General features: G+C 34.9%; 1 protein-coding gene across 3 annotated transcripts in view; it reads left to right on the forward strand.

Annotated features, from left to right (window-relative positions):
* The first annotated feature begins 4378 nt into the window (after window positions 1-4378).
* LOC138702862 (5-hydroxyisourate hydrolase-like) overlaps window positions 4379-20431 on the forward strand; it is a 30908-nt gene continuing 14855 nt past the window's right edge. The window contains exons 1-6 of one of the 3 annotated variants that reach the window (XM_069830216.1): window positions 4429-4756; window positions 8772-8926; window positions 13056-13160; window positions 16088-16135; window positions 16553-16704; window positions 20086-20221. In XM_069830216.1, coding sequence (XP_069686317.1) covers window positions 4672-4756; window positions 8772-8926; window positions 13056-13160; window positions 16088-16135; window positions 16553-16704; window positions 20086-20221 — 681 coding nt within the window. In that variant the 5' untranslated portion in view covers window positions 4429-4671. Of the gene's footprint in view, window positions 4757-8771; window positions 8927-13055; window positions 13161-16087; window positions 16136-16552; window positions 16705-20085; window positions 20222-20431 lie in introns of all 3 variants that reach the window. The other 2 variants (XM_069830217.1, XM_069830218.1) reach the window with 2 other exon arrangements.

Here is a 20431-nt window from a genome sequence, read left to right on the forward strand (position 1 = left end):
TGTGACCAAAACCCTGACACATGACATTGTGTAATATGCGGACGAGGTCTATGTGACTCAATTTTTATGATATGATTGTTAATATCTTGCAATTGGTATATGGTTCGGGAGTGTTCATTATTTGGAAGTGTAATTATCCAGATGGGGATGGGACGTCGTGTCGGTATGCCATCAGTGTCGTAGCAAGGAACAGTAATTTGACGAATGTGTTCTATTTGGAAATCTAAGAGTTCAAGTTCTGTTTTGAGAGTAGCAGATTCTACAAAAGCTGGAAGTCCTTTCAGTACTACTTGTAGTAATTTAGTTTCCCGAGGTTCGTGAGAATAAAACTGAAGGTTTTCAGTTTGCAAGATATTATATAACTTGTCATAGTCAGCGCGGCAACTAGTTAAATATATCATTCCTTCAGCAGAGTATGTGATTTGCAGTGGCTGGCTAAGTAGTGACTGCAATTTTTTATTATTTGCAAAGAAATTTCCGGCTGGGATATTCTTCACAATAATTGGCGGCATTCGAGTTGATTTGGGTCTAGGAAAATCTGTGTTGTTGTTATCTTTTTGGTTTCCTACTTGAGGATTATTTTGGTTTTGTGGTGATATGTCGGTGTCCATTTCATGGACAAGAGGATCAAAAACATTTTGTAGTTTGATATCCGGATGAATTAATGTTTCATGAGATAATGTTGTTTGTGTATCGGAAACTGAAGAATTCGGTTTGGCTTTGTCCGTATTTAGTTTCTGTTTCTTAACGACATGATCTCTTACTTTACTTTTACTTGAAGTTGCGTTTTCCGCGGGATTAATTTGTTTGCTAGTTGAATTGGGTACGCGAGTAGGATCACATAATGTAGTCATTGTAGATGTAGGGGTACTACTACTTGTTACAGATGTTGTGGTTGTTGTCGTATTTGAAGTCACTATGTTAAATACACCAGGTTGATTTTCGATTAGACACCAGTCTTCAGTATTTTGAGTCATTTTAACAGGCACCACGCTTGGCTCCGAGAGCCAAGCTAAAGTAATTACTACACAATCACTCGATTATTTTCGCGCACGTAACACAAAATGATGAAGAAATAAAGTTATAACTTAAACAAACACCACACAATGTCGTTAAACTGTTAGATAATAATATAATTCCACTAAATATAACTTGAAAAAACTACGTAAACACAAATCAGGGCGGAGCACTGTTCGATAAGATGCTTCTCCGATCAGCACTCGATGCGAACTCTGCCACTGGGTGTGTTACTATACGTACTAACTTCATCTTCTGAAAATAGATGGCAGAATGATCGAGCTTTACCATAACGCCTCTATTATGTGGAGTGCGAAACTAAATAAGTTGCGCATCATGATATATATTTGTTCATGTAAGTCAAATGAAGAACAAGCGTCATACATTTACTGAGGCATTGCCAACGTATTAATAACATATTTATCCATGGCAGCGTCATGGGTATGTATAATAGGGTGGGTAAGATATTGGTTTTCCCGTTTCGCACATTAGAGGCGCTTTTATACTTCGAATATAGTTTTAACTTACTCGACACCCAGTGCGCTGAAAGTTGCATGGTGTAACTAGTTATACTTTTTGCCACTGGGTGTGTTACTATACGTACTAATTTCATCTTCTGAAAATAGATGGCAGAAAGATCGAGCTTTACCATAACATTGCCAACGTAGTAATAACATATTTATCCAAGACAGCGTCATGGGTATGTATATTAGGGTGGGTAAGATATTGGATTTCCCGTTTCGCATTTTAGAGGCGCTTTTATACTTCGAATATAGTTTAACGTACTCGACACCCAGTGCGCTGAAAGTGGCATGGTGTAACTAGTTATACTTTTTGCCACTGGGTGTGTTACTATACGTACTAATTTCATCTTGCGAAAATAGATGGCAGAAAGATCGAGCTTTACCATAACGCCTCTATCGTGTGGAGTGTGAAACTAAATACGTTGCGCACAACGAGTTAGATACTATAGAGAGGCTGAAGACCTCTGATAAGCGCTCCCTGCGGAGGCCAACAGTACTATGTATCGTTCCCTAAAAAACATGGCGGTCTATAGTACCGCCAGCCTCCGCAAGGAGTGCTTATCAAAGGTACACTGCAACGAGTTGGTACATGTATTATATTTTTCAGATATATCAATATTTCATTTAAACATTTCGCTATAGGTTTTGTAAAAAGCTGATTTATAAATGAAAAAGTATTAATTAAGATTTTAAAATTTCCAAAAATGTCTCATTCCCTCGGATTTAAATAAAATGTACCGTAAATCATAATATTCGTTGCTGGATAATTAAACCCTCTCAATACAGGTACCATTGCCGCAGAGAATTATAAGATAAGACGGACTGAGCATAAGCGAAATATCAAGAGTTTTAGTATTTATTGTGTTTATAGGGCCTACTCCAATTTTCTTTTTATTAATGCGTAGGGCTCTTTTTGTTAACAAAGAGGAAAGTTAGCACTTGCATCACACACAATTTGTCATTATTGTTCAAAATAATGTAAGAACAATTTTATTCTGCAAAAGCCTCTGCCTATTTGCGAGACACGTGTGAGATCAATGTTTGTTTCAAATTATATTAGACTACACGATGTCTCCATGACGTGACAATATTTGTTTCAAATTATATTATACTACACGATGTCTCCATGACGCGACAATATTTGTTTCAAATTATATTAGACTACATGATGTCTCCATCACGCGAAAAGAAGTGTACCTAGCTGTGGCTCCTGTTGTTTCTGATAACAATGCTAATCGTAAGTATCTTATCGTTTCAATAAATGTGGTGAGTTATGATCACGAGTAACTTTCTATTAGTGTCATTCTTTAATTATTATGTTGCATGCTAAGAAGTTATTTGTAGTTTTAATAATTGCAGTTTTCAAAAGTTCTCTGTGTTAATTCCAATTTCAAATGAATTTTTCTCAATAACTTAATTACTGGATTTTTTTTTTTTCGCCACTACCTTTCTTATATTTTACTCCTATTAGTTACATACGTCGTCTCTCTTGAAATCACCAGGTGAGCACTGAATTACATGATTTAATATTAGGTTAGATTAGCTGTAAGATAATTAAATTTGTGACGAAGTCAAACAATTATTTATTTTTCTTCTGCCGATTAAATTCATCCGTCTTTAGGTGCTTTGCTTTGGTTGCATCGAGTATAGCTTGTCATTTAATATTTGGGCTATATTTAGTGAAACTAATAAAACATAGGCCTACAGCTGTTATAAAACGTAAAGTTTTGTGTGTATTTTACTTTTTACTCATTAACATAGTCTTAATATGTAACTCAATTCACAATAATACTAACTTCATCACAGTCATTTCCTACAACATCCGAGCCACGCCCCTTTGTTTTGACTAACCGAAACATGGCGGACAAATGTTCAATTGTCTTCAACTTTCTGAGGTCTTTGGCCTCTCTATAGTATCTAGCTCGTTGGTTGCGCATCATGATATATATTTGTCCATGTAAGTCAAATGAAGAACAAGCTTCATACATTTACTTAGGCATTGCCAACGTTTTAACAATACAATTCCACATACATTTTTGAATAGTGAAAATTGCACTGTGAAAGGTGCATTACTTATTTACAATTGACTTTTAAGGAACCCATTTGCAAGTAAGTAATCCTGCATCTCTTGTATTGCAATTTTCACCAGATTTGTAGGTTTACTGTGTAGAAAAAAAAAGTTATGTGGTATTACATTTGTACATGTTGGCTGTACTTTCGCGTAAATATTAATTCAGTCTCTCAATTGACATGCATGTTTCAGTAGGTTATTGGTAGGTGGCGCTCGGACCGTTACCACAGAGGAAGGTTAATTTCACAGATCATCCAAATACAAAGGGAAAACATGGATGAATATATATTATATATTTATCCATGAGGAATATATCTCTTACTTGGATATATCTCTTATATATCTAACTTGGAATATATCTCTCTTGGATTGCTCTCTTTGTATCATATTTCTATTGTTGTGGAGAAAGTCTGATATTTAATATTAATTAAAATATATACATAATGAAGTTGACGTCAAAATTACACATCATATAGATACTAATCTGTATTCATTTTAATTTAACGTTCGTTTTTAACTTGATTCTTTTAATTTTCTCTCCAAATTGCATGAAAAATTGAACCGTGTTTATGCACCTTTGCAGAATAAAGTGAAGATTAGATATTTGTGCGCGGGTCCCACTTTAAATGAATCAAATGAAATCTATTGACAATCAGTGTCGCCAATGCAGTAACTTTCTGGCTAAATCTATTGTACTACCGTGTTAGAGCGTAATATTTTTATGAAATTTGTATTGTTGATATAGGCCTAGATTCTGAGGTATAGGATATGCAAGGTAGCGGTATTTTAATTGTTATTGTGGCAAATAATATCATATTGTTACATTGATAATGATAACAAATAGAATTAGCGACTCCAACACTGATGCATAGGAGCTTGTTAAATATCATATTGGCAACCTTGAGATTCTATGAGATGCGTTTTGTTGTTAGGCCGGTAAGCAGTTGTAATCTAATGAATTTGTATTGTTCTTGACCAGAGTGGCCAGAAAATCTAAAAATTTATAGGAATTTTTAAAATATATTTTAACTTCACAAATTGATATTGATTATAAAAATAATGGAAGAGCCGCCTATGAAGAAGAACACAGTCCGTTATTTGCAATTCTACAACGATGATTGGGAAAAGTTACCCATATTTAAAGGTAATAGAATGTAGTTTTTATAGTTAATGTTCTATTAGTAGTTTAATTTGATTTTGAATTCAATTAGATAAGTAATGTATGATCATATGCACAAACTAAAATCAGTAAGCTTTAGGACAATAACTTAATTTGGTAAATCGTAAATTCATGATTAACTTAAAATGTGTGACCTTTCTTTTAGATTTCTGAGAAATAGTGGGGTTAAGAAAAGTATGTGAAGCAATTATTTTTATTCCCAAATGTTTTCGTTTTCATTCTGATTAGCCAGGTGGCCCTGTTTACCTAATATAACGGTAAGTAATCAAATGTTGGAAAAACTTCCGGATTTTCTATAGCATGCGAAACTGAAGGCTTTTTGAATAGGAAAAATGTTTTTCAGGGGGGAAGGTAGTTTGGAATGTGAAGAATTCATGTAGGACGTCAGTTCACTTGAAAACGTATTAGAAAATACGTAAAGATTGGAAAGAATTGATCGGTGTAAACTTGTAGGCCTAAGTTATGTTTTATTTAACGACGCTCACAACTGCCGAGATTATATCAGCGTTGCCGGTGTGCAGGAATTTTGTCCCGCAGGAGTTCTTTTACATGCTAGTATATCTATTGACTTGAGCCTTTCGCATTTAAGCACACTTAAATGTCATCGACCTGGGCCGGGATCGAACCCGTAACCTCGGGCACAGAAGGTCAGCACTCTACCGACTGCGTCACGCTGGTCGACTTGTTCGGTGTAGGTAACCGAAAAGTGATTATTTAACATGTAAAATAAAGAAGTCGAAATGCATGCACTTATTACCGGTATATGCAAGACATATCAAAAGCCTAAACTAACCTAATCAAATCAAACCTGTCACATTTGTATATGCATCCATATGAAAAGCCTAAACTAACCTACTCAAACCAGTCATAGATTAGTATATGCAAGGCATACAAAAAGTCTAAACTAATCTCATCTGGGTGAATGTAGAATATCTAACGCCCACTGAACGAATATTTCACTTTTATCACTGCCATTGTTGCGCTATAATCGTATATGCAAGGTAGGCTATAACAAAAACCTAAACTAACCAAACCTAACCTGTCAAAGAAGCAACAAGTTATACTAAATATGTGTAAAATTGGCCTATGTCTCTATAGTGGGCGGGACATAAGTAACATTGACCCTAATGGGACCGGTCACAGATTTCCACTCCGTGGAACTTAGAAAAATGCGAGTTGGACGTTTCAGTGTCGCGTGCTATAGATAAGCCAAACTTTCTAAAGTGACACGCTAGTTTTCTTTTAAGGACCATTCTTTCTTGCATGGAGCGTCATGTTTGCTTTTGCTTTATCCTATAATGTACTATGGCTTTCAAGAATAATTTACAAGCTGCTGTAAACATGTTACTACTCTTCCTAAGCTTGTCTGTGCACTCTAGCAGTCAGGGTGTAATATACTAATTATGTTATATTATCAAAACCGTTAATAATTAGATTATATTCAATGCTCATGCTCCGTACATAGAGAATTGAAACAGATGAACAAGAAAACAAGATGCAATGCTGCCAACACTTCTAGTAGCCTATATCCTCTTCTTTCTTAAGGCATTACTAATGGCTTCTGAATATCTGTAGTTCATATTGTGACCCATAGATTATGCTAATGGTGCAATACATTGCAGAAGTAAATTGTTGTGAAAGGAACATATGAGAAAATTTGTCATCTAAATGATGCTAAGTAAAAGTTCAGTTCATGGACAGTCTGGAAAAAGGTTTTGTTGCACAGATACTTTATGAGACCTAGAAAGGAGGCAGTGTGCATGATCAGACATACAACAAAACAAAACTAATTTTATTACCTCTTGTGAACGAGGTCACTCGTCCTCTGATCATGCCCACTGCCTCCTTTGTGGGACTTATGAACTATCTGTATGACAAAACTTTTTTCTAAGACTGTACACCAGTTTCCTTCCCGCAATATTGTTTCGGATGGATAGATGTTTCCCTTATTGAATGCATGAAGATCCAGGTAACATTTCAAAAGGAGTAATCCAAAAGAAGGGAGATAATCATGAAAATACTGTGCGCGGAGATTGAATTACATTGCTTCTGGTATAGTTATAGGCCTGAACGGCAAGCATTATTGCCCACGAGAAACAATTGGAAACTTCAAACGTTCGACCATAGCACAGTACAGGTTTCAGCGCACTGCAATAAACTGGAAAGAGACCCCCACAAAATATATTAAAGGACCTGTAAAAGACATTTTCAATTTTGAGTGGTGTACTTAAACCAGACAATTACGCAACACAGTTCTTTTTCATTATGGTGTGTGGTAATTTGAGTATAAGTTACAATTTACTGGAAAAAACCTTAACTTAATGGTCATACACATGCCAATTTTATATATATTGTCTACTTCGCAATTGCCTATGATGCAGTGTTAAACACTTGTGTGAAACTTCGATATCTCCCCACACTACACACAGAAGATCAAAACTTTTCTCGGCTTCACTCGCTTAATCCATCTAACTCATCAGACTTCAGTCCTGTGTGTGTGGTGAGAGGAGATATCGAAGATTGGTCAACATTTGTTGACACTGCCTGGCAATAAAAAAAAACTGTTTTTTTTTTTTTTTTACAAGCCTGTGAACTGACACATCACATTCAAAGCAGTATTGCTGGAAAACTAGCTGGCTGTGATACAGTAACCAAATTTATGTATGTGAACATTACACATGTTTAGAACAAGTGGACAGCTTCAAATACTTGGGTGTACTATAAGTAGTAACATGAGCTGCTGCCAGGAAGTCTAAAGGAGAATAGCAATGTCAAAGGAAGCTTTTAATAGGAAAAGAAGCATCTTCTGCGAACCTCTAGAAACAAAACTAAGGAAAAGACTAAGTTAGTGAAGTGCTTTGTGTGGTGTGTGGCATTGTATGGGGCAGAAACATGGAAGTTATGGAAAAGTAAAGAGAAACGACTAGAAGCATTTGAAATGTGGATATGGAGGAGGATGGAGCATGTAAAATGAACAGATAAAATAAGAAATGAAGTTGTGCTAGAAAGAGTGGGCAAAGGAAGAATAATGCTGATACTGATCAGAAAGAGAAAAAGAACTTGGCTGTGCCACTGGCTAAGAAGATATTGCCTACTGAAAGATGTACTGGAAGGAGTGAACAAAAGAAAAGTTCAGGGTAGAGTATCAGGTGTTAGACAACATTAAGATAGCCTGCAGTACATGGATCATATGTGGAGACTAAGACAAAGGCAGAAAATAGGAAAGACTGGAGAATTCTGGATTTGTAGTGAATGACCTGCCCTTAGGCAGAACATTCTGAATGAATGAGAATATGTTTTTAATAAATGTAGTAATATATGAATAATAGTTTCTTAGTAAATTATAGTTTAGAAACGTGAGATAATTTGGGTACATTTTTTATAGGTCAATTGACAATTTATTAATCTAGTTTTTCATTTCAGTTCGTGTCACACACACACATTCTGGTTGATGAAAGACAAATAAATATTCAAAGTATTATTTTGTCTTAATTTCAATGGCAGATATTTTTAATTTACAAAAGTCCTATCAAGAACTTCAGTATTGACTAACTGACATTGTCTGCCTTGTCTTGTTAATTAAACATTTTCAGATACCTACATAACCTGAGCATTCTGTCCCAAGTTACATACACTGACCTATGGTTGGCGTAATTTGCATTTTTGAGGACTTCAGAGCATGTTTTACTGCAGTAATACACATTATACCCAAATTTATTCATCTGTAGGGTAAATTGGGTACCAGTTAAAGTTAGAGTTATTATTATGACTTGAAAATACAATAGAATCACTCTAGAAAGTCATTGTTAGTCGATACAAAAAACTGACTGGGAAATTTTATCATGGTAACAAGCTATGAGTCTCTAAACTTAAAAAAGGCTGTTTCTTATACCAAAATTACACCTATGAGTTAGACCACTCTTGTTTCCAGATTCACAACTCAAGATTAATGCTTCTAAATGTATTTTGCTGTCTGCAGAGTGGCTTGCTCCTGTACCTGATAACAAGAACAAAGCATTCTGCAAATATTGCAGGAAACAGTTCCGTGCCCATAGAACAGACCTTCGTACTCATGCCCGCTCGAGGAAGCATCAGAGAGCAGGAGATGCGTATGCCAGCTCTTCTACAAACAAGGTACTGAGCAGACATCAGGAAAAATGGTTGGGTGGTTGCTGTGTTTGTTATTATTCTTCTGGTTTGTCCAAGCATAAGCCATATCAGGGATCAGTACCTTGGGAAACACGTGTTGTCAGGCTCAGTCCAAACGAATTTCTTACATAGAGCCACTTATGATATTGGCACCCCGTGCTCCCAACCGATTTTTCAAGGTTTTGGGTCTCTTAAACACTGAAACAAATTACCGGTTTTGAAGGGGTCCCTTGAATTAAAAAAAAAAAAGAAAAAATACATATTTAGATGTGAATATTTTTTATCCATAATCGTTTTCCCTTTTTTGATTTTTCACTGTCAGAGTAACAAAATCTACATCGACATAAGGCATAGTCCTCTTACCCCTCCTTCAATATAATCTCTGTGCTGCATGTTAAGTTGTTTTGACAGCTCTGCAGTGTGTAGGCTAGTTGATTTTAAACTAATTTTAAGAGTGATATTCACTCGTTCAGTAACTTTTTGTACTTTAAACAGTTTATATTTTTAATAATAATAATAGTAATAATAATGCACAAAATTTAAAATATCTATAATGTAAATTGTAAACAATTTTAATAATGCCTCCCTTTGACAAAATTCTGTGTATGCCACTGTCTGAAACACATACTTGGTAGAAGACACTAGTTATTAGGACTAGGATTCTGTGTTTTATAAAATAGGTATTCGAAATTATTTCTTCTTTATAGCAACTAAATAATAAAAAATAGCTCCAATTTTATGTGATATCACTTCATACCTAAATGGTACTAAGCATAATAACAATTAAGTAATAATTTTTAATGTGTTCAAAATAAAAAGCGAAACATAGCTAGATAGATCACACTCAAAGGAAGAAAGAAAGAAAAATTTATTTCAAAATGTTAAATAAGAAAACAAAAAAGATGTGCGATTGGAATATACTCTTGGAGTCTTTATCTAAATGTCGTAATTAACGTTACATATTCGTAACTCACATTACATATTTTCATATTTTGAAATAGACTCTTGTATAGTACTAACAGTGCATTTTTTTATTTATAATTGAAGATGAGGATGAATATTATGAGGACTAAACAACTTAAGAGGTAAATATGATTATTAACACATCTGTGAAAAAAACAGAAGTTATATTCGTAACTCACGTTATGCGGCACATGGTTGTATTTAACTCTCATTATTAGCAAAATGGACAAGTCTAAACATGTCATAACTTACCTTAGGCCACTGTCTCTCTATTTATAATAATAAGTGTATAGTATCAATCTCAGAACCAGACAATTTTGTACACTGAAGAGTTGCTTATAAATAGGTGCAGCAAGTGCTAGTTAGATAAAGACGAATGCCTGGTTAGACCCCAGAATATTAGATACAGTACCACACTTAATTCCCAACAGTTAAAAACCTACAGATAGTCGCGATATGATGTAGGACTTAAAGCGACTATGAGTAAGTAAAGATAAAAAAGCTCGTCACTACTAGTCATTATCATGGATACTTTGTAGTACAGTAGACGTCAAAGCAAACAATACTGAAATTATCGCTCATCTGCTGTCCATGTTTCCCTAGCAACGAAGTATTTATTTTATATGATAGTTTGACATATTGTATGTTCAGTGTTGGGGTTAGTATTGCAATTATGATTCTCACAACAGAGGAGAAGGTGTTTATTGTCGAGCATTATTTCCGGTCATACAGAGTGGGGCATCAGAATGGTCCGAGCTTGCGCCACATTAAAGAGCAGTACCAGGAGCGATTTAACATTGCAGCACCAAATAACACAACAGTGTTAGCTGTCGTTGAGAAGTTCCGTCATACGCGATCAGTCTTATGTTACCTTGCATGTTATAATGACTTATCTTGATTTTCAGAATATGTTTGTAATTTCTGTACTCCATATGACTGGAAATAATGCTCGACAGTAAACACCTTCTCCTCTGTTGTGAGAACCATAATTGCAGTACTAACCCCAACACTGAATATACAATATGTCAAACTATCATATAAAATAAAGGTAAAAACGTGATAGGCTAGTGTTGTGTCGAATGCACATTTCATGTGGGTGGGGATAACTTCCCCTACTGGCGTTCGCCGTATTACGTTTTCGCCAAAATAAATAAATACTTCGTTGCTAAGCAGATGAGCGATAATTTCAGTACGGTTTGTTTTTTGGCACATGCTATATCTCTTCAATTAAGAATTGTGATGAGTGTAGGGGAACAAAGAAGTTTGGCATCATATCCACTTTTTCATTGTATGAGTTGAAAATAAAATGCGTTGTGACTGCGAAATATGGAAGATTTTATAAGCAATTCAACAGAGAAGTTTTCATTTCACAGATAACTATACGAGCAACTGTAGTTAGTTTTAAATTTATCTGTAATAGCCTAAATCAAAACCTGAGATAACATTTTATTAGGATATTTTACAAAGAGAATAATGTTATTAGTAAAAAGAAGATGATGGATATTATATTATTAAATAACATATTTAAATTACTAACGCAGTAGTTAGTTGGATGGATGGGTAGTTTTTAGATGAGTGGATAGGACCATATTCAAAAAACTACAAACAATGTCAGCATATTCTTTCATTAATAAACTTCCTCGTAAGTAATCGTGAAAACTTTGTAACTAATTCAACAGTTAATAACAGAAATAAAAATGACTTCTAGGAATTAGATCTATATTCATATTTTTTTGCTTTAAATTTCGTGCCATTTCTTCTTCTTTTCTTTGCCAAAACCTAAATGGTCTGATTTCAGAATTAGGTTATTGAGTATTGCACATGTCCTGGAACGCCAACATTTTGGAACCAAATAAGAGCAGATAGGCAAGACCAGAGGGAAGGGGTCGCTTATACTCTGTTGTTTTGTTATACCAGGCTAATCCGGATGGCTGATCAGTAACAAGATATTCATGGTTGGATACGACCGGTGGTGTAAAGCTCGATCTGTGTAATGCAGAAAGTGAAACAGCAAATATATTATGATAAATTAAATTAATACAGTATTTATTTTATTAGTGTGAAATAACTTAACAAAGGGTATTAAGTACTGGAAACAGTTCTCCTATACAAATGTAAATGTTTGATTAAATAAATATAGTAGAACCCCGATTATCCGTCACTCTGTTAACCAATTGATGAATTACCTGTCTTTCTCTCGCTTTTTTTTTCTCCAGAAATACATGAAGTATTGTACATTGTATTAACACGTTATTTTCCTAGAGAGTCCTATTACAAGCCTTTTTCCTTGTACAGTATGGTCTACTATTCGAATTGTCGTACTGTAAAACTTTTGTATAAAATGTCTTCTACAGGTGTCAAAAGATATCGAAGGAAAAAACTGTAAATAATTGAGCGGTTTGGGGAAAGAGAAACTGTGGCTCATCTCGCATCAGAATACGAGATTGGTGTGTACAAAGTATCTAAATCTACAACACGGGACCTTGACTATTCCTACCTTTCCACAGACAGCCCTTACAAAGAGTTTCTTTGGCCCTTAAAAACCCGTTGTTGACAACCAGACTTAAATTAGTGAACTTCTGATCCACTCCCAGCATGTTAAATACAATACAATGGAGGAAATTACAAAAGTGTAAATATTATTCACTAAATTTACGAAAATTGTTTATGGTATGGATTTTGCGATTTTTTCAATTAACCGTTCAGCCTATCCCCTTCATTCCCACGGATAATAGAGGTTCTACTATAATACGAATATGATTTTTAGTTTGTCATTCCCTCAAGTCGGCTCCCCGGGCTGTAGCCCAGTCCTTGGGCTGGCCCTATGTGTTGTCTCCTGAGGAGATCCAAGAAATCAAACCCAGCAGTGTTGTAAGCTAGTCACTCACTGTGGTTTTTTGGGCATTCGTGCTGAAGTGCTTTAGTAGCTGTCTATGACCTTTAGTTAGGAAGAAGATGGTGATTGCCATTAGACTGGAGATTTACAGGTTCCAACACTACTGAAAAGGTGGGGGGGGGGGGAATACTGACTTTGCCTAGGGTTCTGTCCCATAGGTTTACAGCTGCAATGTGTGCCTTACTCAGATGTGTTAGTTCATATATTAATGAAAGGCTACAAATATGTTTATTCACTTTTCATGTTCTTGTGCAGGACACGACACAAAACAACTCAGAAAACAACTCTGAACCTGAACCTGTCGAAGATGCCATGAAGGATGAAACGCAAGATGACAGGAGTTGGGAGGCAATGGAAGAAGTAAGTAAAGAACAGCAGTTTACACATTTAACAAAGACATTTGAATATAAAAATCAACCACCTCAATTTGGTAAGTATGATGTCTGTAAAATATTTAGTATTAATCAGAATCCATTTAACTAACAAACTCATTGTCTCCAAAATATCAACTTTATAACAATAATTCCAACATTACATAGCTCTGCAGTCAGTAGGGTGTCATTAGATAACTGATAAAAAAAATAGCAGTGGAACCAATGGTTCAAGTGTATATTGAAGTAAATACATTTCTGTTCTTAAGTTAAGAGGGCATATGCACCTTTGGAAGCTGACATCTTTTTTTCTTCTTCTTTTTTTGTTGAATAGACTTTTCTTAATGGCATGGTGGGAAAAAAAAAATTAATTTCTCTAATACTTTTCGAGTTACAACATAAAACGTGAGACAGTGTCAATTGACTCACCATTTTATTATGGACAAAACTTCTCATCTTCAATAAGTTTGTCGTTCATTTCCCGTAACTTACATTTTCAGAATCCGTTTTCCTCATAACGTTCACATTTTTTAGATAAATTTAAGAAATTTTGAATGCAAGTGTAATTCATATTGGAGAACAAACCATGCCTTTAGCACTGTCATATCATTTGAAGTTTTTGTCATTAATACACTTCCCAGACTAAACATTCGCTGCTGCAGTGAGATCGCTAACTCCAGGATTCTTTTGGAGAACATTTTCTAGTTTTTCATGTACTTCTTCTTCAACTAGTTCGGGTCCTGAACTAAGTTTCTCCATATCATGAACTAAAAGATGTAGTTGTTCATAAATTGGTTTCCCTGCAGGTTCCAAAGAAGCTATCACAGCACCAAGAATGTAAACCACCTCAGTATGAGTGAGTCATCTTTGAGATCCTTAACGCAGGAGATGCAAGTTGCCTCATCTTTCAAAGGGAAATAATGCCAGACATTAAAATGAAATGGATTTTCATCATTACACAGAAATAAAAAAGAAAAAATTGCATTAATTGATATTTTAAAATAAAATAGACAAGTAATTTCTGACATCAAATTAGGCACTTTAGGCTCTATAAAATTAACATTATTGCTTACAACAATCCATGAAACTAGTTAATACAATTTAATATGAGTCTATCTCTTCAGGAACAAACTTAAAATCCAAAGTCTAATAATAATAATAGTAATAATAATAATCTTCCTATTGCGTATTAAGCCTGGTGGCCATCATTTCAGTGGACAGCCCAAAGATCTTGTTCCTAGAGGGCGGTAATTTAGTGCTTGGCGTGGTATCCTGAGTATATGAGATTTCCATTTGTGTTTATAATTTTGAATTTTCTCTAAAACTGGGTCAATATTTAATTCTTTCAAAATATCCATATTTTTCTTCTTGTCTAATCTAGTATAGCTAGTGGTTCTTTTAAAAACTTAATTTCATTAGCAGTAATTTGGTGTTCATCACATTTGCATGTGGTCCAAGCTTCACTTCCATACGTGAGAACAGATCTCGCCAATGTTTATTGGCTTTAATTCTTGTATGTTTTTGAACAAGAGAAGGTTTGAAAATGATATTAATGGTATTCATTGCATAGTTAAAGTAATTCGATTTTGTAAAAATATCTTTTTGTTGTTCATAGCACAAATGATAACCCAAATATTTAAAACGAAACCTGTTCCACAGGTTTATTATAAAGGCAAATTTTGCTGTGGAGATGATTTTTTCCAATGAAACTCATTACTTTAATTTTATTAACTGAAATTTCCATCCCATATTCCTCAGAAATGAGTTATAATTGGAAAACAGAACATTGGAGGTCATCTTTAGAATCTGTTAATAATATTACATCATCTGCAAATGGTAATATATCTAACTTCAAATTCTATTGATGCTCAAATTACCATGTTTTGTTCTTTTCCAGTTTCTACTCATATGATACACTTATGTAGTAAATAGTAATGGGGATGGGCTACAACCTTGGTGAATGCCTTGATTAATTGATTTCCACTCCGTTTGATTGTTTACAGTACATACTGAAATATAATTTTCACAATATAAATTATAGGTTGCTTTTATTAATTGGTTTGGAACATGATTTTCTTTCAGGATTTCAAATAATTTTTTCTATTAACTTTGTCCAAAGCCTTTTTAATTAATCACAGAGGAAGAAGGAATAATTTGGTGGTATATGTCTCTAGAGCTGAGACAGTTGTTAATAAAAAAATTGTAACAATATGGCATAACATGTTGATTGATCACATACATAATGTCTTGCATAACTTTTCCATCTTTCTCAATATTCTGCGACCGAAACTTGCCATGTGTCATTGAAAAATCACTCTGAATGTTACGTGTTGCCAGTCCATGGTCTAAACCATTTCTTCCTCTTTTTCTTTGGCTTTATGGCCCTTGTGTTTAGCTACAGCCTCCCTTGAAGTACCGGTCCATTCTTTTTTATCTTGTGCTTTTAATCTTCACCTCTTCACACCTACAACCCTCAAATCATTCTCCACATCATCCAGCCAAAATTAGGAGGTGGCTGGTTTTTAACTGGTGACCTCTTGAACTGCAGTTGAATGTTGTACCACTATTTATTTCACCGCTTCTATTCCTTTTCAGTTTTTATTTTCTGTTACTTTTTCGAAACTTATTATTTATTCAAAGAGGAAGGCAGAAAATAGAAAAGATTGGAGAAAGCCGGGTTTGCAGTGAAAGATCTGCCCTTGAGCAGAACAGTGAATGAATGAATTATTTATTTAGTAAAAATGATGTGCCACGTGCATCATTGCTAGATGAATGGACTTGTAACACTGCATATCAACAAAATTCGCCCATTAGCAGTAAGGAAATGAAACAGACACAGTGTATTTGCTGTTGTGAGAAAGTAAAAAGAAAAATAATAATTACTTGAAGGAATCATTTCATGTATTTGTTTTACAGAAATTGAAGGTAGATCCAGGCACAGCTTCGTCTGTTAACACAATGGCAGTAAGTACATCTGATTACACATTCATTTTATTCACATACTAGCAGGATTGTGTGTGTGGGTAGTTTACATACCAGGCATGATATCTCGTCAGCATCGGTGTTGTAAGGGTGAACATGTCCACTGCAATCACATGTTATTGAAAAGCAGAATATTTATTCGTTTATGAACATGGGAGAGGCCAAGAGGATAATGACAAATCCTGAAATGATTTTTCTACTTCAATTACAGCACTATTGTTTTGTTTGTAAAAATTTTTATGTTCTTTTACTACAGTTCTAAGATAAGTGATTATTCTCAGAAGTAAATAAGTAGCTGATTACCTGCAGGTGAAATTGTTTCAATAAATTATTGCTATTACAGTTATAAAGTTTTACATAAATCTGCTGATGCTAGTTATGGCCTGATTGTTGTAACAGTGCATGCAGCTGATGGGCGCAGAGAGTCAGAAGGCGGACTATGGGGGTGTTTCAACGCAAGTGCTGGATCTGGTGAGGGGTGTGCCAGTCAGTCGATTAACTGTTACCCTCTTGAAGGAGAACGGAAGCACGTGGGTGCAGCTAAGTGAAGGGTAAGACCTCTGTCCCTAAAGCTGTTTGTACACGATCAAATTTTTTTTCCAATTTAATACTTTACAAGAAAGCTGGTCAAAGGTTGGTCAGTGTTTAAAAAATATTTCTCAAAGCTCATCATATTGCCAAAGATTTGACAAGATTTTAAAACATGTGCTTCAAGTTCTTCGTAACTTATATAGGCCTATGTACCAAATATTACAGTATAAAATCCTTTGGAGGAAAGCTACGCTATACAAAACAATATTTGTATTACTTTATTGTATTTACGGTTAATATATGCCTAGATCAGTGGTTCCCAAAGTGTGGTCATCTAAAGAGCTGAGGGGGATTATGAGAAGATTTACAAAATAAAACGGAAACTTGTTTTATTAACATACATTTATTTTGCATTTCTATTGTTCTATTATAGGATTTTCTGCAGTGCTGTAGTTTTTCCTCAACTAAACAAAGTATCTTGTTCATTTAATTTTTATCCTCCATTGTTCCCTATCTAATGTATCTAGATATTGCAGTCCTTTCAGTTGCATATTTTTTCTTACTTTTTTTTATCATTTCTTTTTTTTTTATGCTGAGTGAAGAGCTGCCCATTGCAGCAACCCCTACTCAACCTGGGAGACCAGGTTATTTTTGATCAAAATTTTCTTCCTCTATCCTTTGACAAATCACTGTCAAACTACAAGGCATAGTTCCTATTGGTCCACGGAAGGTATTTCTTTTCCTTCCTACCACCCATATCTGGGAGACATTCCTCTATCTGCTACCTGGGAACGTATCCTCTAGGGGTTACGTTTTGCATTTAGAAACATAAACAATGTTGAACATAAAAACCAAAAAAATCTCTCAGCAATTATAAAGTAAAAAATTATTATTGTGATAAGTGTGTCTCTCTATCAGTAAGTACTATATACAGTATATATTTCAGTTTTCCCTTCATATTTTTTTGGAATTTCAGTCAGTTGAACACAGTGGATTCAATATCCATCTATGACTGTTGTAATTGTTTTGAATTTCTTACGGAAAATACTCAAAAAGCTGTTGTTTAAATTCGTACTTCAGATGGTATCCACTGGTTTTGAGTAAAATTATAGTTGCTTGCGATTTTACATGGCTTTCTATTTTTGGAATGGAGTCAAGAACCAGTACTGTATTGGCAGGGGTCACAAACTGAAGTCTTGTCCAAAAGTGAATTGCTCCTCCAAAAAATTCGGTAACTACTGGCCTAGGTTATAGGTTAGAATCTACTTCATTAAAAAATACATACATTGGTACTTAGCCCGAGGCACCTGCCTTGCAGTTTCCTCATACACATTATTTTCTTTAATTTATTGTGGTATTCCACAGAACCCACGGCGTACAGGTATGGGTTTAATTGAATTAACTTGCAAACAACTGTTCTCGTCCAGGACAGCATGCTTTTTGTGGTTCTTAATAATAACCCATGATACAACAACCCATGAAGTGCTCTGGCCGAAGCTGAGCTGAACGATTATCCAACCAGAATGGATGTATCGTGGTTGGTTCGGTGGTCCCCCTAGCTGTTATAGCTGGCTTTCATAACCAGATTATCATAGCTCCCCAAATTCATCACAATGCTGAGTGGGCACTGGTCCCATTCACTGGCTGAAATTTCATGAGAAAATTCCTTCTCCATGAGGACTCGAACCAGTACGCATTCCGTAATACAAATCCAGACATAATGCTCTTACACCACAGTGGTACTTTTGTGGGTCTTGGAACCATAATATTTTCGAACCCCATTGGTCAGTTCCTTCAAAGAATTGTGGAGCCTTTGACCAAAGACTTTAAAATTATTGTAAGTGATTTGAGAATAAATCTTGTGAAGTATTGGCAAGTCTTGAAAAGTCTTGTGAAACATTGAATTTGACGAAAATTTGGTTGTGTACAAGCAGCTTAAGGAAAGATTGCATGTAATTTTTATCATATTGTTGTTTACAGCGTTGCTATGATATAAGTCTGTAGTTTTTTATATTGCTGCATCTTATATTCGCAGTCCACCACTGTGGAGTAATGGTTAGCATGCCTGACCATGAAATGAGTGGGTCCAGGTTCAAATCCTGGTTGAGGTTCCTTCGGAGTTTTCCCTCAACCCAATATGAGCAAATACTAGATAACTTTCGGCATTGGACCTTGGACTCATTTCGTTGGCATCATCACCTTCATCTCATTCAGACGCTATATAACCATAGCAGTTGATAAAGTGACATAAAATAACCATTTAAAAAAGTCTGTTATTCGCCAGCAAACTTTTTTTTCTTGTGTGTGTGTTGTATTTAATGACGTGTTATCGTCGAGTAAATATATGAACCACTCAAAAAGAACCCACAAGTCAACACAATTCATTAAACTGTACACAGTGCTCCTACATTTTCGTTCCCTTTGACATGTCGACTGAACTGAAGCTACTGTATGTATTGTGCAGTATTCTCACATAATTTTCTATCTATTTAGAATCGAACCCATCTTTTACACTTTTTAAGGGACTCTGAAAAAATGGTGCAAATTGAGGGAAAGTGTAAATTTTGGCAGATTGTTTATGCATATCAAGAACATTAAGTATAAAATGTTTAATTGAGAGAAGGTAAATTATTATATACATTATTTTAATCACTTGAAAATCTCAAGTTTTGAGGCCCACACACACATTTTAGAATGAAGCACGACAGTAGTTCTTTTAAAAAAGAAGAATGATACTTTTTACTGTTTACATCTCATATGTCTCAAGATTTCATACAGTTTATCAAAAAATTGAATCATCTTCTGCAGCAGAAAGATACGTCCTCACAGTCTTTAGTGCTACAACTACATCTGCTCTTGTGGGAACACCAACACTGTCAACATCATCATCACCACCACCACCACCAGGACTGTTATCATGAAGATGGATGTGGAGAATGCCCTCCTTACCAGTGATCATATTATTCTTCATTAGAAAACACGTGATCACAATTTTTATACTTGAATCTGCATAAATTGACTATATTTAGCAAAATTTGCGTTGATACAGTAGTCCCAATTTTAGGTTCAGTTTTTTGCTGAACACCATCTTTTTTTGTCTCCATTTGGTGGAAACAACGTAAATTACGGGAAGTTTGAAATTACGACAGCATAAATACAGGGAAAAAATATAATAATATAAACACTGGAGAAACTAAGAAGAAATGTTGTAAATGACAGGAAAACATTAATTGTGGGATTGTAAAAGCGGGATTCGACTGTAGAAACATGAGTACCTACTAGCAAAGATATTTATTCTTAATTATTCTGTTTTAGTGTTTGACACATTCTTCAGTCATATTGCGTATTTATAAACTCTAGTGGCGTTGTCTGAACTAGTGTCTAAGGTAACATGCATACAGAGTTACAGATGCTGATGGCCGCTGCTCCAACTTGCTCAAAACAAATGAAGTGGTGGCAGGCCGCTACAAGATGCACTTCGAGGTCAAGAAGTATTTCACTCTTGGACTCCACGATACGTTTTATCCGTTTGTGGAAGTAAGTAATGTATGATAAGCTGTAATCGTTTTTATTCCTGAATCCAGATTAGTTGTAAATTTTGTCACATAACACATATCATAAAATATTTCTGACTATATTGATTTTATTTATGCTGAAATTAAGTTTAATATCTAAAAAATTGATCCACTGAGTAGAAAATATGAGAAATGTAAAGGTTTTCAAATTCTTTATATAAATATTTTTCCT

This window comes from Periplaneta americana, chromosome 7, assembly GCF_040183065.1.
Source record: "Periplaneta americana isolate PAMFEO1 chromosome 7, P.americana_PAMFEO1_priV1, whole genome shotgun sequence".
Lineage (NCBI taxonomy): Eukaryota > Metazoa > Arthropoda > Insecta > Blattodea > Blattidae > Periplaneta > Periplaneta americana.